The sequence below is a fragment of the Rousettus aegyptiacus genome, unplaced genomic scaffold (assembly GCF_014176215.1).
Source record: "Rousettus aegyptiacus isolate mRouAeg1 unplaced genomic scaffold, mRouAeg1.p scaffold_m13_p_7, whole genome shotgun sequence".
NCBI classification, from domain to species: Eukaryota; Metazoa; Chordata; class Mammalia; order Chiroptera; family Pteropodidae; genus Rousettus; species Rousettus aegyptiacus.
In genome coordinates, this window is record NW_023416310.1 from 77,828,843 (window position 1) to 77,854,971 (window position 26,129).

Sequence of the window (26,129 nt, forward strand, 5' to 3'; positions counted from 1 at the left end):
GTGCAGAATGAAGTGTTTTATTTGTGATTCTAAGGCAGCAAAGAAAGCTTTGGAGATAAAAGAATTTTTTTTTTTAAGCTTTAGGAAAATCAACTTGCCTACCCTCATTTGGCATTTATGAGCAGGAAACTTACAATACCAGTGATGAAGACAGCTCCGGTGAAGACGGTCTACAAGGTAGTTAAACACAAGGACTCAGAGGTTGGACTGCTTGGAGCTGAGACCTGGCCCCACTACTTACGAATTTTGTGATTTGGGGAAAGATATCTACTTTGTTGTGCCTCTGTTTTCTGTAAGAAAGAAATGATACTAGAGCTGATCTCATGTGGTAGGGGTAAGGATTAAATGAGAAAATCCATGTGAACTGCTTAGCATGTATAGCAAATGTTCAAAAACATTACCTATCATCACTACTAATAGGATACTATGAAGGATTCAGAAAAATCCTGTGGTATAGGTTGAGTTGTGGTGCCCTCTCCGCACAAAGACGTTGCAGCCCTAAAAGCCAGTATCTGTGAACGCCACCTTATTTAGAAGTAGATTTCTTTGCAGATGATCAAGTTAAGATGAGCCCCTTAGGGTGAGCTGTCATCCAATATGGCTGGTGTCCTCAAAAGAAGGGAGAATTTGGCCTCAGAGGCAGATAGGCATGCAGGGAGACTGCCATGGGAAAATTGGAGTTGTGCTTCCACAAGCCAAAGAATTGCCAGAAGCTATGACAGAGGCCTGGGACAGACCTTTTCTCGGTTCCTCCAGAGGAAGCCTGGCTCAGCCAACTCTTTTATCTTTGGCTTCTAGCCTCCAGAACTGTGAGACGATAAACTTTGGTCATAAGCCATTTATTTGTGGTACTTTGGGACAGCAGCCTTAGAACAGCGACACACCTGCTTTCAGATAAGTCTATAAAAGAGATTTCTCAGAAACATCTGTTTGTATCTATTTCCAGAAAAGCGGAAACTTAGTTTTTGAGTGTAAAAAATCACTAGAATAAGACACCGTTAGCTTTGGATTGATCAGATAATTCCAACCTTCTTCCCTGTTACCTCCAAAGCGCCTAAAATAGCTTTCCTAGACTCCCATGAAACAAAAGACAGACATGCGACACAATTCTGATTAATAAAATTAGTATTAGACTGGGAAGTGGTGTGTGTGTGTGTGTGTGTGTGTGTGTGTGTGTGTGTGTGGCAGGGGTAGGCTTTTCCTGACAAAAAGGACAGAGACCTGAATCTTTCCCTTCCTCTTTCTCCTCTCCTTAAAGGCGAATATGATGTCTGGAGCTGCATCTCGTGACAACGGGGCAGCAAAACCAATGGAGAAAAAAACTAAAAGAGCTGGGGGTGCTGAAACGGAGGGTGAGGGAGAGCTGGCGCTCCGGGGGGCATCACCGGGCGACACAAACAATGCCCATCCCTGCCGACCTCGGACACCCAGCAGCTCCATGAGGAAAGCAGAGCCTTACATTTTCAGAGCTGCTGTTCGGGTTTTTATGGCGGTTGCTCATTTTTGGCAACTTATGGTGACCACACCCCTCACTGCAACACTGTCTCGACTGACCGGCCGTCCTGGCCAGGAGTTTGTGCTCGCCTGCTTACTTTCCGTTTTGAAGCATATTTCATTCCATCTTTCTTGTCTTTCTTTCTTTCTTTTTTTTTTTTTTTCTGCCTGTTTCCTGTCTTCCCACATGTCCTGACACAGAGGACTGGCTAAGGAAGGTGTCCTTTTCCAGCTCTCTCAGGACAAGGCGAAGGTGCAGCTCCCCAGTGTTTGCAAGGTCAGAGGGTCTCCGCTTTCCTTTGTCTTGGAAGCCTTATCATTAGGGTGGTTACCAAGGGCCTTTGGGGGAGATGGAAACACATAAAGTCAAAGCCACCGAGAACACATTTACAAGTCAATGGCAGCACACATATTGGTGAACAATGGACTTCGAAGTTAAATGGACCTGTGTTTTGAATTTCAAATCCTGATCACTGACTAGAGCGTGACCATGACCGTGGGCAAGTTCCTGAGCCACTGTGAACCTCTTTCCTGAATTATAAATAGGAAAACTGAGTCACTGGGAACATTAGATCAGATATTAAATGTGTGGTTTCTCCACACAGTGAGTCCTTAATAAATGCCTGACTTCATTGTTCTTTTTATGGAGAAAAAAATCGGTGGTGATTCCTTGGGAGACGTGTACATTCGGGGGGGCCTGTCATGACACCTCTTCAGCTGAACCCTTTCCCTGCACAAAGTTGACCAGTTCAGTCACATAACTTCTCAGAACTTAGCACGACGGCTTTGCTTCCATGAAAGGGACTGAGGACTTTGCGAAACAGAGGGATAAATGGCACAGAACCAACCCTGAGTCACATAGGATGATACATGGGTCTAAACGCATTTCGATTCTGCGGCTAAAGAATAAAAATAGTCCTGGAGACATGATTACAAATCACTTTAGAGCAGGATTTCTCAACCTTGGTACTATCTGCATTTTGGGATGGAACGTTGTTTTGGGGAGCTGTCCTAGGCACTGTGGGATGTTTAGCAGCGTCTCTGGCCTCTCTACCCACTGGATGCCAGTAGCATCCCCCAGTTGTGACAACCGGAACTGTCTCCAGACATTGTCAAATGTTCCCAGGGCCGGGGTGGGGTGCACCGGGTTAGAGCAAAGGGCGTCCTCGTGTACAAAACAGTCTCGCTGGGTGAGTCTCACTGGGCTTGATCTGCAAATGGTCTCCCATGCGCTATAACCCAGTACAATGTGCAAAACAGCAAGAGACTAAGGAGAGGAATTTTGTACATCTTTGCACCCTGACCACCTCATTCGCGAGCAGAGGCTGAGGTGACTGGACTCCATCCAGACTACGGAACAAGAAGTGATCGTGGTTCCGTAGTGATCGTTTGCACCTCTTCATCCATCTGTGCCCAGGACTCTTCAAATTGAGTTGGTTTAATGAGTCAAATATTTGATATACCGTAAAAAGATCCAGCGGGTTCCAATCTATCCTTTCCACACTAAGAACGACGACGGACAAAAGTATCGCCGAGAAAGCAGTTATAAAAAGGAAGTAGAACCTGAGAAGGAGCCTTGTCTCTGTTTTCTAGTCACCCTCACCCCATCCTACCCCACCCGTGGAGGGGCACAGAGCCTCTTACACGGGCAGTGCTCGCTGAGCCCTGTGCTCACCTCGCGCTCTGAGAATATGAAACACCTGCTAACCAGGGTAGGTGTGGGATGGGGGCATTTGCATTTTCCTCACGTTCTCTCCACTCCCGATAATTTTTAAAGTGTTCCCCATGCACGCTCTTCCTTATCCCTCATTGTCACTCGCTTACAAAAATGCAGTCTTGCAGTTGCTAGTAATTTGTGCTTCTCCCAGGATCTTTTGGGGAGCCCTTGGTCTTGAGATTGTAAAACACTGTTCTAAAAGTCTCCACTGTATAGACCACGAAGCACTGAAGAGGGTAAAACTTGAGGAAAAGGCTATTCTGCATGAAAATATTCATACACATTAATTCATTATACACTCGAAAAATGACAAGTTGGTTTGCAAGAATAGTGTAAGATGTTCTCTTACGATTTTACCCATGGTTAAGAGCCTGTTCACTCTATTCCAAACTCCACTCTAAACTTCTCCTGGGTGTCTTACAACTCTCATCCAATCTTTGAGTTCCAACGGCAGATTCTTTTGTATTTTAAAGAGGTTTTGAGAGTGTTGTCAGCTACAGAAATACTATTAGACAATAACACCATATTGTCTTGTGATTATTCTAACCTGGCTGAGAAGTTGACTAAATTTAAGTGCCATGTAAAATAACGCTCCGCATTTATGATTGAGCTACAAGCTTGTTGGAAATGCACGCTATGATTAATTATCATACAAGACATGACATCCAGTCCCTGTAACTTCTCTCCCGTCATTGCTCGGAGAGGCTGTGGGAAGACTCCCAAACTTGAGGGATGGGCTTATCATAGTATTGGAGTATTGCTTCTCTCGCAAGGTGAAGGGGAGCAGGCGAGGGTCTGAGGTCAGTCTTTACCCAGCTGAGGCTGGAAATGGCTACTGATTTAGGATTCCCTCGTGACCAGTACTACGGCAGGAGGTCAAAGGCTGGACAGAAATGGGATGTCTGGCTTCATGGCCAAGCCTTATCTCCTGCTTCCCTACAGCAGAAAAGAGACGAGAAGAACCGAGAAGGATAAAGGTAAAAAAGAGAGCACAGAGGCATAATTATCTACTAAATTTAGGATCATCCACATAGACAATGCATGTAATGCAAACTAAAGTGCCTTTGGGGCCTACATTATCTTGGTTAGTTTGGAAGCTAATGTGGAAATTCCCCAGGTAAGCATGCTGTTTTACGCTTTACTTTGGGCACCTAGCATCTGAGAGGGTACTTCATGCGCTTCAGTCAAATGTTAAAGCATAGAAAATACATGGAGGCTTCAGCGTGGTGCAGAGGGAGGGTGGAGGGAAGGAGGCCAAAGGCCCCTTCCCTGATGTCTGGCCCTCTCTGCCCAGATCCATAAGCCCATAACCAGCTTCATCTATCCCAGCCTTCGGCCTGGGTACAGTGAGTCTGCCTCATGTGCAGAGACACAGGAGGCTGCGTTAGTTTCTAACCCGCTCATACAGTGACTATGTAGCCGATTTATCATAATTTCCAACCTGCCTCTAACCAGCTGATCAAAAGGCAAGTTTCTCCCTTGAAGGTTTTCATTTGTAAGCTTTGCTGCCCCAAATCAAAAAGGGCCGCGGTCTCAAGTCCTAGGACCACGTCCCACATTTGGAAGGCAGGTGCCTTCAAGTCTTGGAGGGCCTTTCCCTATTTGTAAAGGGGCATCTGGAATTTCAATGTATATCCTGATCCCTCTTTTTGGATCACAGAATTTGCGCTACAGATAAGCACCATGGGATGGAGGAATTTCGTTAGCCATTTAGAGTTTAGTGTTACCCCATTTGGGCTCTTCTTTTTCTCCACAGACTTTTATACAAAATCCAGAGTGAATGCCTCAGAAGGGGTCTTGGTAGGTTTTATTGGATCAAAGGGCCCTCTCATAATAAAGGAACCGCATACAGAGATTGACTGAGTATATTCAAAAAGAATGGCTTCTCACCGGCCTTAGTAGAAAATTACACACCGATATGAAATATTTTGGCCAACCCTGGTTTTAGAGAAGTTCGTGGTGATTTAAAGATGGTGGGCTAATCTTTAATTTTTCAGTTTCCTCATTCTTGAAAACATTCCCCTAGTGATCCAGGTTAGAACCCTGAAGAGCATGTTAGCTATTTCTGGCTTCTTCATCCTCAGAGTCGGCATGAGACAGGCTCTCTCACAAATTGCTCTTTTCCTCTTTGGAAGAAGTCTCTCCCAGAGTCCCTCTATGTCTGTCATTTGGGCCCTCACCAACTCGCTCACCCATTGATTACTGCCTGAGCCTTTTGAACAGTCTTCTTGTCTCCTGTCCCATTTATCAATCTATCCTGCATCCTCAATCAATTAGCGAATAAATATTTATAGAGTGTCTACCAGGTAATTGACACGATATCATGTTACGGTTTTGTCGCAGTACACTCCCGCTTATGAACTTAAAGCACCTCCCTATTGTCGCATTAATCAAATCAAACCTCCTGCCAGATTACTAAGCCATCTATCATCGGCTCCTGCTCTGCCTCACCTACTGCTTCCCACTGCTCTTCGGCAGGTCTCTCTCTCCTCACCGGCTAAGCTCTTCACTTCCTCCTCACCACAGCCTGTTCATTCCAGCCTCTCATCTTCCCTGCTGTGAGTTCCACGTCTGGGGGCTTCTCAGCCCGTTCCTTGTTCAATTTCTAACCGTCCTCCTACGACTGGGTCATACTGATTTATCCTCCACTGTCATCCCAAACTCCTCCAGCCTTTGGGGTGGGGGGGTGGGGTCTCTACTTTCTCTGAACCTCAATAGCCTGACTCCTGAAATGCAACTGAGCATCTGTGTATGTTCTAGAATGAATGCACAAAGAGTGACGATGATAAAGGGTCATCAATACCTACTTTTAAGTTTACGTAGAAAGATTATGAAAAGGTCCATCATAGCGATGACTGCTATCAACCCTTTCTTACGGGTGAGAAAAATAAGGCTCAGGGCACTGAATCGCCTTTTCCCCCAACACATTCAGTTGGCAAGGACTGAGATTGGAACTTAGTTTTCTAAATCAGATCCAGGGCCTTCTTTGCTGGACCCCTCTAATGTGCAGCCTACCCTTAGAACGAGGAACTGTTACAATAACAAATCAGCTTGCCTGCTCCAGGTGAACAATGATTCTAGACATATGAAGTTTCAATGAGTCAAGAAGACTATTATTTGGGTCAAGAAGAAATAGAGAGGTAGGACATGCTGTGTTGACAATGTGTAAAAGAGAAAAGCTATCTCAGAATTGATAACCAACTGTCCTCGTCATGGATGCCCTTCTAATCCTGAGTCCCCAGATCTTTCTCAAACCCCTATGGAAACTCTTTGAAGACCCCATGGTCTCCTTGGCCACCAAGAGGCGGGGTGGTGGGGGAGATTAAATATTTTCTCAACTCTACATCTCAGTCTTCTGAGGCAGGGGAGGCCTGAAGTGAGTGTGCTGACATTCGAGTCCCTCAAATGGATAGTTGAGTTTGCTTGAAATTAAAGGATAAAACTTCGTATGATGTTCAAAAGGAAATACAGTCGTACGCGTTGGTGAGCATTCCCCGGGAGAAAACACCCCACGGCCACCACCCCAGACCACACCCACTTCTCCAGCCGCGGCTTCCTCACGGAGCTCAGCAGGCGCCCAGGTGGAACCCGACTCAAATTGCGGCTGGTTAGCACAGATGAATAGAAGTTGCAGGGGAAGAGTGTGGTAAACAGGGATAACCCCGACTTAAGCGGGAGAAAGAGACCTTTCTCCCTTTAGAACGAATCGCCATTTCAGGCTGCCCGCGCCTGTTTTACTATTACCGGCTAATATGACCGCAGGAGAATATGCAGCTGTGGCCCCGGGAGCGGGCTCCACAGCCAGGCCCAACATAATCCTTCATGTAATGAAAAACCTCTTTCTATTTCGGAGGCATCACCGCTCCTCATACTGAAGAGCCTTGTGCCTGTCACACATTTATTGAAGCTTATTACTCATCTAGGCAGCGGGGCCCAGTTAGTATTTGGAATTATATTTTAAATCGCAATTTTTCCATTATTTATTTTAGGATTCCCCCGGCGACGGTGAGAGCATGTCAGTGTTACTCTCTCTGCGCTTTCAAAGGCACAAAAGCGACAAATCGAAATTCCCTTCTGTGCAGAGAACCTTTATTTGCATGTGAGCATCCTGCAGTCACGACACCGTGGTGGCCCACGCGTGCTGGGGCCTCTGGGCATCATGACCCTGGTCCAGGGTGGAGATGCTACACCTCCCCAGGCAGCCCTACCTTAGTCTTCCCTGGGCCACCAGCCTGATTCCCCCACCTGTCACACCAGGCTCTTCGCTTTGGCTTTTGAAGATAAATGGACCGTCTCTTAGGATGCTGGGAACGACGAGGCTGTGAACAGCTGGGCTAAAACTACAGCCTCATCATCCAGTAGAAAAATAAGAACTAGCTTAATCTAAGTCAGAGGATTATCTGAACGGAGCATGAAGCCTGAGCTTTCACTTCTTCGCCAGGCCAGTGGTGAGCACGTGGTTCTTTCTTCTGCAGAAGCCGGTGGAAACTCTAACTCTAGCTACTCATCTGCCCTCCTTCTCCCTTCATATTCCCAGGAAAAAAATATATTTGTACCATATATACTACAGTTACTCGAAGGAATGCTTTCCTCTCTTGTGCATGCTTTCTTTTTCTTGGGATACTTAACTTTTTTTTCCCCCTTCTGCACACAGAATATATTTTGCCATTAGGATCTGCATGCCACTTGGCCTATCTCATGAATGAGAATCAGCCAAACCTGATAGCATTCGCACAGTAGAAAGAATCCTTTCTGGTTTTCTGCGATTCACACCTCGTTGGTTTTCACGTCTGGAGGGTCTCTCTATATTTCCACCCAGACAGATTCCAGATCAGCCCTTCCAAGAAGACCCCTGCCATGTAGCCACAAGGGTGTGACAACAAGCCCAGTGCCGTTTCTGTCCGCTCTGGGCATCTTCTCAATTAGCCAGTTTTTTTTTTTTTCTTCTGTCATTTTGTTTTGTGATACTGTGAGAGACACAGGCGCAGGGAAGTTTTGGGTTAGGGGCGAGGCAGCAGTAAGTAGGGTGTGATGAAGGAAGAAAATTTCAAAGGGTGTGGGGAAAATTAGCCAGGGCACTTAGACATGCAATTACGCAAGAGTTCTGCCTCAGTTTCCGTGTGATCTATTTTTTTTTTTTCTTTTCTTCCTCTTCTTCATGTTTTGACAGCGTCCTCCCTGGGTGCGGTCGGTACACAGCGTGTTTAATAAATCTCTTAGTCACACAAACATGACAGACAATTCTTTTTCTTCCTTCAAGATAAATTCAGTCACAGATATTTCAGTTCGGTCCACTCTCCAGTTTGCCTCTGACATTAAAACAAGCCATCAGTATTTCACTATAATACAGAAAGCACTGCTGGGTCAGCTGACCTTTCCAAGAGGCTTAATTCCTGTCAGTTTTGAAGAGAAGAATAAAATACCATGCAATCAGTGTCCACATCCTTACAAAGGAAATAGAGATATTTCCTCCCAGACAGGCCAAGAGCGTGAGTCCTTCTAGGCAGCATTTTCACCCCAGTGACCTCCGCCCACAGAACCAAGGTGGAGGAGGGGATGGGAGAGTAGACTTGGGGAGAACACGCAGATTGGCGGACCACGCAATTTTTTAAAAGCCCGGAATGAAATGAACTGCGACGTACATATTTTCCTTTTAAAACATTAGACTTGATGGAGCAAGATAAATGTGGACTTCCCTGAGGATCCTTAAAGGTGGAAAGTCTAGAGTAGGGGAGTGGAGGGGGAGGAAACGGTGACAGCCACCTCCGTGCAGATGCAAACACATCGTGCCAAAGAAACAGGACCGGAAGCTGATGTCCTCGACGTTAGACCCACTTGCCTGTCAAAACGTTGTGTCAAAATGTGCACATATTAACAAATGTTCGTCGCCAGCATTTGGCACAGGGGCTTTGGGAGCGGGGGTGCATGCAGGGGCCGTTTACCCGCGTGCCAACTGGACAGGCCGACCTCTTTTCCCTTCTCGTTACCGCCCCATTCCCCTGCCCCATTGCCACCGGCCGGGACTTGGGTAACTAGAGTTGCCATTGGTCTGTGACTATCCATGTCCTGTTCTGGACTAAGACTTGCCTGATGAGGAATGAGGAACTTTTCTTAAATGCTGGGAGTTCATACATCCATTGAATTTGGGAGCTAAAATTGTAGGGTAATCTCAAGTTCCGCCACTGGATCTTCCTTTACACCACGAAGATAGGCAAAAATTAGGCAGAGAAAGGATCCGATATGACACAATTCTCCTCGCTCACGTCATTTTCTGATCAAGACTGAAAAGGAGACATTAGAGAATGCCTTTGCTTGGTTCAAAAGCAAATATACTGGCTCCCTGGCTTCGAGGGCCGTTACAAAGACAACACATCTGAAGACAAAGAGCGATTTCTAACCCCCAACTTTCAAAGCTCTCCCGGGAATCAGGCACATTCATTCTTTCCATCTCTTACATCATTTTCAGTAGCACAGATCGTAGCAGAATCACATGGATATCAATTAGACACAACAGAAATCAGCCTGAGTGACAAATAATTTTATAGGAAGGGGTATTTTTGGAACCCCCTCCTATGCGTACACTTTATTTGAAATATAGATTGATGTTCAACATTAGACGCATTACTCTCATCTATTAGGCAAGAGCCTGCCGTGTCTGTAAATTCAATTTCCTTTATCATGGTAGCTTTCTGGTTTATTTGGATAAATGTTGAGCTGTCCACTGTTATTTATCTAAGCAGCTCATGAGGGAACCAAAAGTTTAATGATGTAGGATGAGGTGGTGAAACAGCACCTCCAAGCAATTCTCAAGGATTGCTTTTCATCTCATTACTTTGGCTGGACTTGTATGGAAGATTACACGTACTGTGCTATGCTGGGGGGGGGGGGGTCATTTTTTTCGCCATACTTGTGTCTCCTAATTGTTCCATGTTTTTCTCTGCTTGATGATATGGGCATCTGACAGTTTGCATTGCCAGTTAATGTTTCTAATTGTTTACAGCTTCTTATGCCTTTTCCTGGTTTCTCATCTTAATGTCATCCCACTCCTAGTATTTTATTCTTTTTTCTTTGGCCCTTTACTCTTCATTGTTGTGATACCAAGAAATATAAGTTAACCTCAGGTCAGCTTCTTGTTTCAGAAACTTTACCCTTTTTAAGGTACATTTGAGAGGAGATAATGCCTTCATCGGACAAAAACAGGTTGTATAAAAATAGACACAAATCTCGATTTCTTATTTTATAATGGTTAGACTACTCTGTGTTTCTAGGGGGGAAATGGATGTCTGACCACTGATTCATACCAATGAGTTAATAAGAAGAATTTTAATATAAAAGTTTCTGTTCCCTGATGGATCTGGAAAAAATGAAACCCAAATGGTTTCTACCACCCTTGTGAATGTCTGATTAACATCACAGCATGGGTCATTTGTGGGAAACATAACTTACCTAGGCTCTCTAAGCTTTCCTGTTAACTATACTTTTTTATGGTGTTGCTCGTTAGACTCTAGGTCTAGAAAAAACATTTCAAGTAGAAATGTCCTAGATTCTGAGACTGGTCAGCAAATTCCAGCATGAAATGTGACTGGCCTTTCACTCTAAATAAAATACCTTGCCCACTGGAAAATGTAAATTAATATAATAAATTTAATGATTGTTAAATTAATATAAAATTGATAATATATAAGATTAATATACGAAGTTACAAGATTTTTTTTTTTTTTATGAAGAAAAAGACTTTGACCCACAATTCTCTTGAGATTCAGGATGTCTACAAATCTTATTAAAAGAGAGTCTAAACACATGTATTCTAACTTAGCTAATGCCCCAGAAGTCTACATTTGTATAATTCGGGGTATAAAATCACCTTATAACCAGTTTTGAATATGCATCTAATTCAAAGGCACGCTGAACTTCCTTGAAAGTGCCATCTTGTTCATCATGGCCCCAAGAACAGCATGCATTTGACACACTGCCGCTTCCCTTTCCCCGTGGGATAGAGGCAGGTCGAATGCAAAGTTCATTAACGTGCCTCTCAAATGCTCACGGTGTCCTACAGGTAAGCAGACCGACAGAACTGCGTCATGGCTGCAAAAGCAGGGGCCAAGCTTATAGAGTCAGGGTCCCCAGGGCAGTGCCATCACGTCTGCACAGATTCTCCCACACGTGACCTAACACCACTGAAAACCCATCCCAAGAGAAGGGCCTTCCCCAACAGCTGCGAAGAAAGTCACGATGAAAGAAACGCGCAGATTGGAGGCAAAGCTGATCCTCCCTTCTCATCTCCGGCTTTGGTTTTTAAAATAAAAGCCCTTGAAAGATGACACATATAATGTGCCTTATCAATGTCTTTCTCTTTCCAAGAATGGAAGACAACGTTTATCTTCAGCAAAACTCTTTTCTTATCAATGTGTAGCGCAGTGTTGTTATATTTTCTGAAATGTTCTAATATTTACGTATTTATTTAAGGCTAAAAATTGATAACATGAAAAATGTAATTAGTGGAACGTGCGATACATTATCCTTTTTTTATGGTAATTTTAAATGTGCTAACACAGTTGACGGACCATTTGCTCTCCTAATGTATCGGATCTTATTATGAGACATCAATTTAATTAATGATTTATTCGATGAGAAAGGGCTCAGGCAGAAGTTCTGGGTGTCTATTCTTAACATCCAAAATATGAATTTTCTATATAGAAATTTTCAGTGAAGGACACAGTAAGTCTGGTTTAAGGTGACCTTAAGAGAAATACAAATGCTTTAAAAGTTCGTTTTTGGGTCAAGTTTCTGCTGTATGAGGCTACAAAGCTAAGCAGGGAATTCCAGAGCACAAAAGATTCTGTATGGCTTGTGTACACAGACCTAATTCACCATATAATAGTTCCTTTCTCTACTTGGTGCCTTGTAGCAATTGCTTTCATTTCTTAGCACATCCTCATTTACAGAGAAGCAGCCAACAGACTTTCAGATTTATGCCATTATTTGCTTCTTCACCTTGAACTCCAACTAAATCCTGCTATACTTTTGTAATGTGAGTGCCAAATGGTGGCCGTATGCCAGACACAAACACTTCCCAGTTTCACTCAGCTAGCGCTCTCGATTTCAGAAAATCAGATTCCTGCCAGAGGGCTTAAATGTGGTGCTCACACGGCCCCCCTAACTGTTCCTTTGCCTAACTGCTTTCTAACTTGGAAATGCAATTTGGGAACAGAGGCAATTACAGCATCAGGGAACATGAAACTTTCCTTCACATGGGGGAAGAAGTGAAACTAGGGATCAGGGATTTGGGGTACTTAATAATGCCATCCACACGTGATACAGCGCAGCCCTAACCTTAATCAGCATTCGTGAAGTCAGCGAATGTTTATTGATTGCTTACAAGGTGCTAGGTTCCCTCCTGGGGATATCAATGGCTCAAGAACCTGGTTTACGCTTCTCACTGGACCTGGCCTGAGAGTGTGGTAGCCAATGCGATAATCGCAGCAGCTCCATTTAGTTGGGCTTCTATTGTGTGTAAAAAATAATATGAAAAGAGCCACTTTAAAATGGAGCTGGAGCTACCATCCCAGAGGAACTGCCTGGCATGTCTTACATCTCTGACCCCTAGAATGTTAAAACAGGGCGAAATCACCTTTGGACTGGGCCTAAAGCAACATAATACCCCAAAGAGCTGTTTGCCAGGATAACAAGAAAGCAGATATTATGACTACTGAACTGACATTTAAAAACATTGTTTAAATTAGTGTCACTATGTTAGCTTGTCTGCACGGTGAGAAACATCTTCCTGCTGTTGATATAACTGGCCCCCTTTCTTTTCTCATAAATACCATTGCTTTTGTCTCCTAATGAGAACACTGTCTGGGTTTTTGCCTGAATTGGTGCTTCCTGAATAGCTATTCCTTTTTCATTTTTCTTTTGGATCTCAAAAAAATGCTTGCTACCTCACACTTTGGCCTTTTATTTTTAGGTTATGATGAGCTAGGCACCACCATCTCTCTCTCTGATTCTATGACCTGCATTTTTTTTTTTTAACATCTTCACATCTCTGAAATAAGAAGGCACCTCTTAATTGGTGCTTGGTTACAACGAAGGCCAGCCAGGCCGCTCGTGGCGTGACCGTGGATCCATCTACTCGCATGGTTGTACATCGACCCAGGCGATCTGTGTCTAATTCTAAAAATATGAACTAAAAATTATAAATGCTAAGAAATTGTGCCACATTTTAATTGATAACTTTTTCCTCCTCTTGGGGATACACACGATAATGACATTTCCTGTATATGACGATGTTGGACTTGAAGAAAAGTTATATGCACATATCATTACAATGAATACTTGAAATGTCCTTACAAGCTAGAGATTATCTTCAATTTTTTTTTTTTTTTTGGATGAGAAAACTTAGGTGCAGGGAGGTTAAAAACAAGCCCATGATCATATGGTCTTTATGTAAACCTATCAGAATTTGAACCCTGGTCTCTCTGATACCGAAGTCCGTGCATATGCTTTCCATTACGGAAAGTTGCTGCTTCTCCTATTGCCATGGCAAGGCAAGGAACTCTGCAATTTTGCTACAGGTAAAACAGAATGAAATCTACTTATTTACGGTACGTTCACAGTCGTGCCCCAAACCCTAAATTGTGAAACGAGTGCAAATAAAGAAACAAAAAGAAAGTCTTAGGAAACAGGGATCTGTGGGCTTGGCGACCAGCCTGAGTGATCCGGTTAAATGAACTGAGTGTGTGGAGAGGAAGAAGACAAGGTCATGGCGTCCCATTACCACTTCTGGACCAAGGGCTGCTGGAGAGAGAGAGAGAATACATATAGAGGAAGTCCAGGACAGAGGCCTGAATGGTGACTAAAGCGACAGAGAGGTGATGAACGCGCTCCATACTCATTCACCAGGCTCGACGTCCTGGCCGGCAGACGATACCAATACCCTGTCTGACTGCGGTGGTCCCCGAGGGACTCGGGGTTACAGCAACTACGCACCCCTCTCTGGGTTTTGCATGAAGAAGCTCTACAAAGTCAGGACCAAAAGTTGCTTCCTCTTTCTCATCCACCGAGTTTACCTGTGAAGGTGGGAAAGCCCTGTCTGGGCTGACGACCTTGATTTGTGACAGGTGTCTTAGAAGGAAAAGCAAAGGCCCTTCACCTCTGAAAGGAGAGGAACTCATCTTTTCTGAATGTCAGACACGAGGTACACATGTCGCCATGTGGCGGCTAGGTGATGGAGACCTACCTGATGACTTAATTTACTTTTGGTAAATTGACAGACCCTTTGAAATCGGGGATACGATTATGAAATGGCAGCGCCACTGCTGGAGACTCACCGGTGTGTGAGCACTGACAGGACTTTATTATCTGGTTAAGAGCACATTAGCATATCTATTAGATAAAAACTCTGCTACTAATATCTGAACAGATAATATGACTGGTCCCCTGACTTACTTGTGGGCAGCTTTCTCTTCCTTTGTGTGGCTCACTACCAGGTCTTACTATCCGGGGCCAAGGAGTTGGATGGCAATGTTATTTGCTGGATTGTTTAGATTTAATCATTAGAATTTTGCCCTTTAGATAAGGGAAGGCAAATATATGATTTAGAATTCACATAGGAGGGGGGTTTAGCATCTCTCTGGATAGTCAAAAGGCAGTCAGTCGACTGAGAGAGGACCGATATTCTTGCTAGGCTGGTCTCTCACAAAGGATACTAGGTAAGTATACCATTCTTGTCATTTTCTGTCATTTTCTTTATGTTTCCCCCAAACCTTCTCTGTTCAGTGAGATGAGAATACACAAAATAGCAGCCGAGAATGCGGGATTCAACAGTATGAGTCTCAACATATCAATTTTCAAGTACAGCAACTTTAAACACATCGTAGGCTTTTAGTTTCTATAGAAAATAATCTCTCATTGTTTTCAAAAGAAACTGAAAGCACCCCAAATTACCACACTTTTAACATCCTGACATGTTGATGGCCTGCGTTCTTCCCAGATCAAAGAGAGAGTGGCAGAAGACAGAGCTTTGCGCGGCTTGCTTAAAACACGCTGTTTCATATTTGGCAGGAATTACTGTAGTTAAAAAAGACAAGGTGACTTTCTAATATATATTTGTATTTTAGTTTGGCAGAGATCTGAAGAGCTAAAAACTAATTTAGAATGACATAAACGCTCTTATCTTTCTCTCCGCCCCCACCCTGCTTCCCAACCACGCAAGGAGTTTTTGACAGAAACTCAGCACAGGTTACGTATTGTTCTTAAACTCGGAGTGATAGGCTGAGTCCTGCGGAATGCTGAACCGTTGTGCTGACTCTCATCTTAGAATTTCTACGATCATCTGGATTGAAACAGCGAAGTCACACATCGCAAGCATCCTTCTTCCTTGATGTGGGGTGGCTGTGCAAAAACTTTGGTGCCTTTTAAGGAAATTAGATCTATTCAATGTCAACCTAGGACAGGAAAGCGATTATGCCATTCAGTGACACAGCACAGTTAAAACCTGTCGGAAACCCTCAACAAAGAGTCATTTTTAAAAATGGGCTATGGTTTTTGCAGAGGAAGCTGGAGTAACTGAAGACCGAGGACAAGTGAGTCCATGGCCAAGACTGCCAGGCAAGCCTACTCCATCTGTGAGCTGGAGCACTATTTAATGCAGTCGGTTAGAATGGAGATTTTTATTCTACAGAAAATTTTTGACGAAAGAGAAAAGTGGTTTGCTTTTTCTAGTTTCAGGTTTGGGTCAGAAAGTCGGATGTAACTATTCATTATGAAACGGGATTGCAGTGTCCAGAAATGTCAATCATCACTCCATTTACAATGGACGTACGTACGGTTGGACTCTTAGCCAGTTTGAAAATAATTTTTTGTAAAAGTGGAAATGCTCTGAAAAGGTAATCTTAGGAAAAGAACAGTTACATAATCAGACAGGGGTCAGCCAACGGGGGCCTGTGGGCCAAATCCAGTCTGCAAACTGTTTTTATGTTTGCATGTTTTCAACAGCATAGGAACTAAGGCTAAGCTTTACATTTTAGATGATTGGGGGGGGAAAAAAATCAAAAGGATAGCCTCGAAAAACACACGAGAAGCACATGAAATTCAAATTTCAGTATCCACAAATAAAGTCTCCCGGAAGACAATCACGCCCCTCTGTTTTCTTATGCCTGTGGCTGATTTTGCTTTACGATGATTGGCCATGATGGAGAGACTACGTGGCCTGCAAAACCAAACATATTTCCTATCTGGCGCTTTACAGAAACAAATGTACTGGCCTTTGTAATAGGACGTATTTAGGAAAGCTGGTCAGGAGACCGAGAGGGAGATAGGGCTTCTGTCCACTGTGTCAGAAGGTGATTGAGGAAGGAGAGAAGCCAATTACCCTTCTTTACTAATTAGGATGGAATTAGAAAAGGGGAATGATGCTATGAAAAGGACGGTTTAGGTTTCATGCAGTATTAGAAAAATATGGCTAACTGTGATCAGGAGCAAGTAGTCAAGGGAAGGATGCTAGACTGAAATCAGGGGGCCAGGGGCCTAATCTTAGCCCCGCGACTGATGAGCCATGTGACTTGAGAAGCCTGGGGCCTGAGCATCATCTCTTGTCAAATGATTGTAATATGCCGATTTTGTTTTCTGCTAGAGTGTATATTGGGGGCTGGGGGTGTGGTTTAAATTTAATAACGATATAAACACGCTTTAAATGGAAAAGCTTAGTGTTCTAAGCAAATGGAAATTGCTAACCAGTTACAGTCATGGGCACTGTGAGGCTAAAAACAGTATAGTTGGCGTAAAACAGGTGAGGCACTCTACATTGGTTACGAATTGAGAAACTTAGAGGTCTAGAGGGATTTCTGGTGTTGCAGGCAGTGAAGGTCCTTGAAGTGCCCGAGGATATAAGACAACTTCGTAAGAGGGAGGCTCTCTTGCGTTTCACAGCCAAGTTCTCATAAACCAGTATTCCCTAGGAACCATCTGGGCTAGGGGCTGAGTGATGCACAAACTCGTCCCCTAGTGGAGCATGGAGCTTCTCGGGATAATTTATTCCAGGATGTTTGTGCACTAGGAGAATCCGGCGTAAGAAGCATCTGATGGAAATGGCCGATTCCGGCTGTGTGAGCAGGAAGTGGTAGGGGTTGGGGGGGGTCCTCCCCTAAGTTGGTAAAGGCCCACCTCCTCCGATTTGTAAGAGAGCTGGCATTCTTCTGCTCTGACATCCACCCACATGCTGGATCTACGGGAGAACTTGTCATGGGGCTGAACTATTCCGGATTACTCATTTCTGGAAAGTCTCCTCTTGATGAGTTTGAACATGCAAGAAAGACAATTTGTTCTATTTGTCACGGTTCCTGGCAGGTCAGGCCAGAACACAGTGCCTGTCTAGGGCTGATGCCCCAATTTCAAGACCTGTCATGTACGAACCAGAATGGGCTCGGGTTTTAAACGCCCCAATCTCCTCAGCAGGAGGGCTTCAGTTTTTGGGTTGCCTGCCTCTCCTTCCCTGATGGCTTGTTTCTAGAAAGGCACGACAACTTGTTGCTCCCGACAGCATTTCTCTCTGTGTCTGCAATGCACTGTTTATGCCCCTGCAGCTCTGTAATTAATAATATACTGCTTTTCATCTTCAAAGTGATTTATACACGTTAATTAATCCTCACCATACTTTGGAGTTTCTGCATGTAAATAACCATCACACTCCCAATGTTTTACTTAGGAAGCCAAGGCTCAGAAGGAAAACAACTTTGCCAAGGCTAAGGAGAAAGGGATCACTGGGGTCAAGATCGGGACTCAGTATCTTGACCCCTCAGCTTGCTTGCAGGCCTGACCTCACCTTTGGAGAGGAGCTGAGAGCAGCCCCACAGCTCCATGCTCACCGCCATTACTGCTGGCCAAATTGGCTTGTTCCATCATTCATTTTGAGCCATAAACTATTCTTCAATACTCCAGGGTCAAAGCATAATCTTACCTAAAGCATACATAATAGGAAATGATGGATTATAATCTAATAAAGCATCCTAAGATGCTCGGGTCCAGCTCCCAGTAGCCTCTAGACCGAGGATAAATATGTTTCCTAATCCATCACTTGAAAGTTACACGCCCGATTAAAACACTAAACTCTTGCTGTACGGTCTCCCATTTATGGGATCGCCCTACAGAAAGCTATTATATTTTAACTAATCAAGCTCAATGAATCGGGCAGCCGCCATCTCTCTCTCTCCTGCCAGTGGAGTGGGAGGCACACGGGGGTGGGGGGGGGGGTGCTGGCAGAGGCCGGCAGTCCTCGCCTTCGGGATCTGGGCTCCCTGCGGTACACAGCAGCCCCCGGAACATTAAGCCTGAGAAGTGAGCTCATGGGCCGTTTTTGAAGTTTCTGACACAAAGCCAAATCATGCAAAGACCCCGAAGGCAACCGAAGGCGATTCAATTTGCTTCTACCGAGCCCCCCCCTTACACGGCTATCTGGGGAAGCCCACAAGACTACCTTTAACGACACACAAAAAAATTCTACTCAAGTGCTTGAGGGTATAACAGAGGCCCTCCCTGCTCCCGCAAGTCAACTCATGTTTCCATCTTTCAAGAGTCAAGTGAGGGGGAGACAGAACTTTAAATCCGGGGTGCGTAGGTGTCAGACCTTAGTCCCAACGGAGAGCTGGAATTGAGGGCCCAAAGGTTTTTCGCAAAGGCCCGGACAAACGGGGTGCCGTTCCCTGGAGTGTCAGTTTGCTCGCTTTTGGAGGGCATGCCTGAGAGACGTAACGGGTAAGGAATGCGAACCTCCTTTTTCTAGATTAAGATGAGCACAGTGATACCGTGTGAGAGTGAAAATGTCACGTTGGATTTTGGCTAGAAAGGGTCTGCTTTGGGCAGGGCCCCAGATCTCTGGGGGGTGCACGGTCATCCTTCCTTGCCCTCAGGCAGGCTCGGGGAGAATGCAATGGGAACTCCTGGACCAGTCCTTCTCTGCCGGCTGCCTGAAGAAGCAGGGTGAGCGTAAGCCGCCACTGCTGAGGGGGGAAGGAAGGCCTTATGTCAGGAGAAGGGACGAAGCCAGAATAATCAGGGTTGCCTTTTTTTTTTTCCTTCCAGGGGAGCGTTTTCAGCATGAGTGTTGAGAACTGTTTCTGGAGTTGGCCTCTTTTTGTGGGTGGTTTACAGGTTTGCTTTGCCACATGGCACAGGCGAACTAGGGAGACCTATCGTAGCTGCCTTGAATTCGAGCCAGAACCATCGAGTGTTTCAAATAAACTTTAGCACACGTCACTGTGGCCTCTGCTTGGGCCAGGAGATGTGCCATTGGCAAGCTCGGTTTACGCAGCAGCAGCCCGGGGCTGCTCGTTGGCGCCAGGAGCTGGGAGCCGGTTTTGTGTCCAGCCCGGAGCGCTCACATGCACCCTGCCCCTAAGCTCTTGACATCTGCTGCTTTCCGAAGTCACATGGGCTACACCCCGCGGATGCAAACCAACATCCTCGGCATGAGGAGAAAGACGCCACCGCAACTTCACCAGTCTGCTACCTACCCTAAGTCATACCCCGAGTTCCCAGAAGCACCTCCCATTGGGGGGGGTGTGGACCTGACTCGGACTGAGGAGCCCCTGGTGAGATCTGAGTTGCGGCTAAAGGGACGGACGGAGGTCAAGGAGGGGACGCGGGCAAGCCCTGCTGCGTCTGGGTGACTGGATTCTGCACGAAGACCCGGCTGGACGCTCAGGGCTGTCCGTCCCGTTTCTGAGCCACATATGTCAGCTGCTTTAGCTTGTCCCCCTGAATCGAGATGTCCCCGGGCGTGCTGACCGCTGCCCTTCGTCTACTCAGCCTTCGGCTGACGTTAACCAATGCACACGGATTTCAAGAGAACAGACCTGGGTGAAAATCCCGTGATGGAGGAGACCGGAAGGCTCCTTTGGGAGTGAGGGATGGGTTTGCAGGAACGACAACTTTCCGGCTTATCTCTATGAAAGAATACAGTGCGGGCGCTTAATTTCACATCTGACAGATGTCACTGAGAATCACGAAGGGGAAACTCATCCGACTTAACCGGGTTTCAGGAGGGAAAAGTCACTCCCATCCGTCACCCGCTCTTACGTCTCTCGGGAGCCAACGAGCAAACCGTACAGACAGCAAGCACAAGGCCTCCACCTTCACGAGACCAGGGTCCCCCTCTCCCCCACTCCTCAGAGCCAGGGCCGGCGAGCAGGCGGCCGGACTCACCTATGAAATACGCCAGCAGGATGGCCAGGAGGAGGGCCGTGGCGATGGCGGACAGGGCCGCGCATTTCCAGCTGCAGTACTTGGAGGGCTTCTTCAGCTTGAAGGCCTTCCTGGAGAAGGTGTTCCGGGGCAGCAGGCGGGGTGGCGGCGTGTAAACGGTTCCTGAGGTCAAAGGGTAGCCCGGGGAGGAGCTGCTGAACAGAGGCGTGCTTCCGGAGGAGGTCTTAAAGAGGAAGTGCCTGCCAGGAGAAGGGAGAGGGTCAGGGTGGACGTGGGTGGCCGCCGGGAACGTCCAGCTGCCTTTGCTTTCACTCGGCTTTATATATTCCGGGGTGGTCCTAGTCAACTACGCGACCCGGCCTGTCAGGGACGGAAGGGCGGACATTACATCTGATGGTGACATAAATGGATTTCATAAATTCATAATCATTATATGCTTTCGTGTATACCACTGGACTTTATCTTCCACAAAAAATCCTGCCAACTATTTGAAGCGAATATGAAAACCAGCCGTTCATTACTCGGAGATGACAATGATGATGGATTAGAACCTACTATTTAAAAGCACTCGAAATAAATTGTCATAACCACTTACATATTATACTATCCGCATTTAAGATGTGAGCAATCAGGCTTGGATTACCTCAGCGACCGTCCAAGGATGGTCTCACACTAAAGTCTGAGCTCTTAAGCGTTACCCTAACCTGTCTCCCTCGAGTCTCCCTTCTGGGCCATTTCCCCTCTCCATCCTGTTTTCTGTTCCAAGACCACCTCTTCAGGTCATGCGATCACAGTTCATTCTTTGGAAACATCTTTGCCCTTGGTCACTAGAGCTACAGTGTGACAACAGGGTAATGGTGTCTACCGTTGACACCTAAGATAACCCTTCCTCGGAGTCAGGAGCCTTTCTTCAAGGACACTTCGAGGACCACTGATTCTGTGACAGCAGATTTTCTCTCTTAGGTGTGCCATTTATAAGATTTGACATGTGACTTGCCACACCTTGTTTAAAATGATAATTTGTCTTTCAGGAAATATGTACCAGTGGACTTTTAAAGCAGAGTTTAAGCAGCTGGAGGCCGCGGACTTTGTCTCATTCTGTAATGTGTTCATCTTCATGTGCCCAGCACCCAACTCAAACCTCAGCATGTAGGAAGACTTTAGTAAATGAGTGAATGAAGTTCCCTCAGTGTTTTGTGATTTTCACTCAGCTTCAATTCTAAGATTCTCGAATGTTATACAGGTGTTTCCTTTCTCTTCCAGTCTTTAGTAGGTGTAACTGTATTTATGGATCACATACTATGTGTCAGTGCAATGATAAATGTTTTCCTTGCAACTAAACCTGTGAGGTAGTTACAACTATTATCATAGGCCTACAGATGAGAAGACTGAAGCTCAGAGTTAGCAAGCCAGACCGTTTAAGGCTCAGACTCCAATCTGGCTGGCTCTAAAAGCTCTACTTGGACCCAGTACACCACACTGCCACTGCATACTGGGGTTAGCAGTCTCTCCCAGCAGGATTCTGAGGCAAGATCACTGGCATTACAAATATTTCTATCTAGGCTGCTTCCAGACAAAACCTTGAAAGTATTTTCATCCTTGACAAAGATCAAACGAGCCTGATATGACTAACAATCATGTCAGAAAACGAGCGCCTGATTAGTGAATTATTTAACATAGTGAACACTAAAATAAACAACTGATATTTAAACGCTATTTGTAGTATCAGTATGTTTGATGACCTGAATAAAGCCAAGAGGTTGGGTTCCATAAATAAGGCTTTGTAGTCCTTGTCCAGCAGCTCTCTTTGAAAGCTCCAGATTAAAAGTGTCTTTTGGAAGAAGAGGAGATAGTAGGTGTAGTGTTTAAAGACAAACTTTTGGAGCAAGATGCACCTGGCTTAGAGTCCTGGCAGTGTCATTTTTGGACAAGTAAGCCCATGGAAGGTTCCTAATGCTGCTGGCGAGAGTCTCTGTCTGATATCCTACCACAAGTTTGGTGAGGACTACATGAGATCGTGTAGGAAAAGCATTCAACCAGGGGTGTGTCTCAAAGTAAGTGCTCAGTGCATAATGAGCAACGTTTACTATTAACACGAGGAGCCTGAAATATGAGTTTTAATTTAAAGCGTGACAGACGTCAAACAAACACCCGAAGAGTTCTCCAAATCGCTAAATAATAGTCCACCACCTTATAATTAAGCTAGAACATATTGCACACCAGAAAGAGGGACGGGGGAGACTCTGGGATTTGATTTAGAACTACTTCAAATTTATTTCTTGGGCAATTCTCCAAGAGCGTGTAGTGAAAGTAGGAAATCAAACTAAAACAAAGGAAAATAAAGACGTGGTTAAGTCATCACTGAGGTTTCACTACAAAGGAAATCTCCACATCTCCATTTGCATCTAGCCCACCTTCACCCCTGAGGTCCAGACCACATTTTAATTGTGCACTGAGTATCTGTGATGACATTCCCCAGCTGAATTGAACAAGTAATATCCTCCCCCACCTCCATCACTCTGTGTGCTCAAGAATCTAGTCATACGCTTGGTATGAGATTATATAAATATATATATATATATATATATATATATATATATGATATATTAATAGTCTTAGTATTAATAATGTATCTTCTGCAAATCAGATTGTGAAATCCTTGACACTTGACACTAATAGCTCTTACTCTTAGTATCTCCAGAGTCTAAACATCGGTGCCTGAAAATCAGTCATATTGTGGACAGATTCAGTAAATTAGAAAGAGGGATGTTTTAGCAACGTGAGAGAAATCACAAGATGAAGATTAAAAAGTTTAAATTGGCTTTGAAGGTATTTTTGATGCGCTCATTCATAAGAAGAGAAGAAACGGCTATTATTTTCCTATGTATGGGATTGCTTTGTGAGATGCCCCAATGGTCCCCTGGACAATCCAGTCTATTTTCCACACTTCCTTCTAAAAAGGAAGTCAGATTATGTCATATGTTACCACCTTTCTACCCTAGTAAAGAAAGAAAGAAAAAAGAAAGAAAAAAGGAAGAAAGAAAAAAGGAAGAAAGAAAAAAGAAAGAGAAGAAACAGGCTTCTACTAATACAGAATCGTTCAGAAGCCCTGCCCACGGCCTCGAATGCCTTGCGTGATCCGTCCTCTAGCCACCTCCCCAACAGACTGTTCTACCCCTTTGTCCCCTCGTCAGTCACACTGTCCTGCTGTTTCTCATCGGATCGCCCCCAGCACGCTCCTGCCTCGGAGCCTTTGCACCTGCTGTTCCTTCTGCATAGCTTGTTTTTTCACATCGTTTCACCTCTCTGCTCCTCTGTCACTTTTCCAGAGAGATCGTCCCTGGCCCCCTCTCCTCTTTCCCTCTCCGTTTTCATCCCGTGATAACCGCTTTATTATTATTTGTTCATTGTACAGGTATTTGCGTATTTACTGTTCATTTCCATCATTAGAACTGAATGTCTATGAAGTTCAAAGTAACCAGGTATTTCGTCTCATTGGCTCAACGCTCTATCCTAACATCTAGAAGAGAGCCTGGCACATAGTGGGCACTCGATGAATCTTTGTTAAATGAATGACCTACCGCCTTTCCAAGGCAAAAATGACAAATGCTAAAAGGACAATATTGTGAATATCTTTCATTTTAAAGTTAGAATCCCTTTTGTCACGTTGACTCTTGCTTTCTGAACAGATTTATAAGTTTGTATGTGCACATACAGACAAGTGTCTATATTTACACCTAGAAGGCCAGATCCCTCCAGAGAAAACATAACCTGTCTATTTTTCATTAACAGTGGCAGGATGTATCTCTCAGGTTGTTCGTTGGTATGATCAAAACACAATGAAACCCATTTAGCTATCACATCTCTTCTTTCTAGTTTCTGGTGCTTAAAATTATTAAACCAAAGTACCAAATATATGCAGACTCCTGTTTCTCCCGCAATATAGTTATACCCTGATGCCACAGATCTGCAGAAGATGAAATTCGGCAAACGAATAAAAAAAGAAAGATTCTAAAGAAATCACCTTCGGATTGTGTCCCATAAATACCTGCCTTAGGATTTCTTGAGTGCTCTGTAGAAAAGTACAAATTCTCAGCTCCATCCAGACCCACACCTAGGGTCTGGGAGCAAATCCCTTAGGAAGCTTCTTAGGTGATTCAAATGTTTGTTCAAGTTTAAGAAACTTTCTCCTGGCTGTTTTGACACTTTTCAAATGTGTCTGACTTAGGGAGAACCCACTCAATGGCTACTGGATTTATTTTTTTTAAATGCAAGTTTTGAATGCTGATGTCTTTAGGGGTAAAGTGTCATGAAATCTACAACTTATTTTCAAATGATTCAGCATAAAGATCTTTACCTTTCTCTCTCCAGATATGGCAAATGTGGCAAAATGTCAGTAATTGTTGAAACTAGGTGGTTATTCCTACGTAGTACCATTCTTGCAACTTCTCTGTATGTTTGAAAATTTTCATAATCGTGAGTTGGGAAAAATGTAAGCTCTGCTTCACCCGAGGATTGCCCTTACATGCTGGAGGAAAAAATGATAGATAAAATGAAGCAAGACACACAAGTAATGGTCTGACCAGACAGTTACCAGGAGGACCAAGAAAGCTTAGGGCAGTGGTCCCCAACTTTTTCGACACCAGGGCTCGGTGCTCCTATGAGAACCTAATGCCTGATGATCTGAGGTGGAGCTGAGGTGGTTACGCTAGAGCTGGAGAGCAGCTGCGAATGCAGACGAAGCTTCACTGGCTTGCCCGCCGGTCACCTCCTGCTGTGCAGCCCAGTTCCTAACAGGCCATGGACCGGAACCAGTCCACAGTGCAAGGGTTGGGGACCCCTGGCTTCAGAGACTTCTGAATTTTTCCTGAACAGGTTACTAAGCCAGTGTTTCCCCCTCGGGGGCCTGCTCAGTGTGCTCTGATGAATCCTTCGTGATGTCCCATCCGAACTTCTTCCTCCAGTCGGTCATGGAAGTAGCTCAGCTCAGGACTCCAGGCATCAGCAAAAATGTGTGGTTTCTAAATGCACTTGACATTTTTCAAGCACGACTCAATTGCTCTCAGAATTGGCCACTTGTGTCGCAGAAAGGAAAGGCAAATGAGGGGCCCCAAAGTGCTGTCCTTGGAGTTTGCTAACACTCAAAGAGCTAGAGGAAACCAGTCCTCGACGGCTTACAAAAAATACAAAAAATGAAAGAGCCCGCACGCTTCTTTCCCAGCCATGCGGGTTATCAGGCTTCAGTCCTCACAAGCAGCATCCTTCCTGGTACAGGGCAGTGGCTCAGAATGGCCACCGAATTGAGTAGTTGGACTGAAGGAGGACGGTCGCTCTGCGTCCTCAGCCCCGTACCCTAGGTCCCAGCGAGTTCTTAAGAATTCAGTCATCACCACTTCGCCCTAGACTATCAGTCTTTTGGTAAATGTCACCACTTTTCTCATGTGAAAACAAAAGCATTTAATAAAAACTGAGGCAGAGCATGTCCAGCAGCCATTCTCCCAGGCATTTGACAAAACAGCAAAGACATTCATTCGAGGCAGAATCTTGGCGAACTAGGCTTCTGCTTCAGACCAGTTTAGAAAATGAAGAGCACACGTTTTCTCTGATGAAACAGCCACGGAAGATCGCGGACAGGAGTCTAACGAACGAGGAACTCATGCATAGCATCTATGCAAGAAGAACCCCATCGATTCAAAATGCTGTGATATATTATTCTTAC

At 44.8% G+C, this 26,129-nt stretch overlaps 1 protein-coding gene across 12 annotated transcripts in view; it reads right to left on the reverse strand.

The window, feature by feature from the left end:
- Positions 1 to 26,129, reverse strand: part of TENM2 (teneurin transmembrane protein 2) — a 2,693,686-nt gene that overhangs the window by 213,995 nt on the left and 2,453,562 nt on the right. For all 12 annotated transcript variants that reach the window (XM_036224946.1, XM_036224945.1, XM_016151441.2 and 9 more), the window contains one exon: positions 20,411 to 20,649. In XM_036224946.1, coding sequence (XP_036080839.1) covers positions 20,411 to 20,649 — 239 coding nt within the window. The remainder of the gene's footprint in view (positions 1 to 20,410; positions 20,650 to 26,129) is intronic.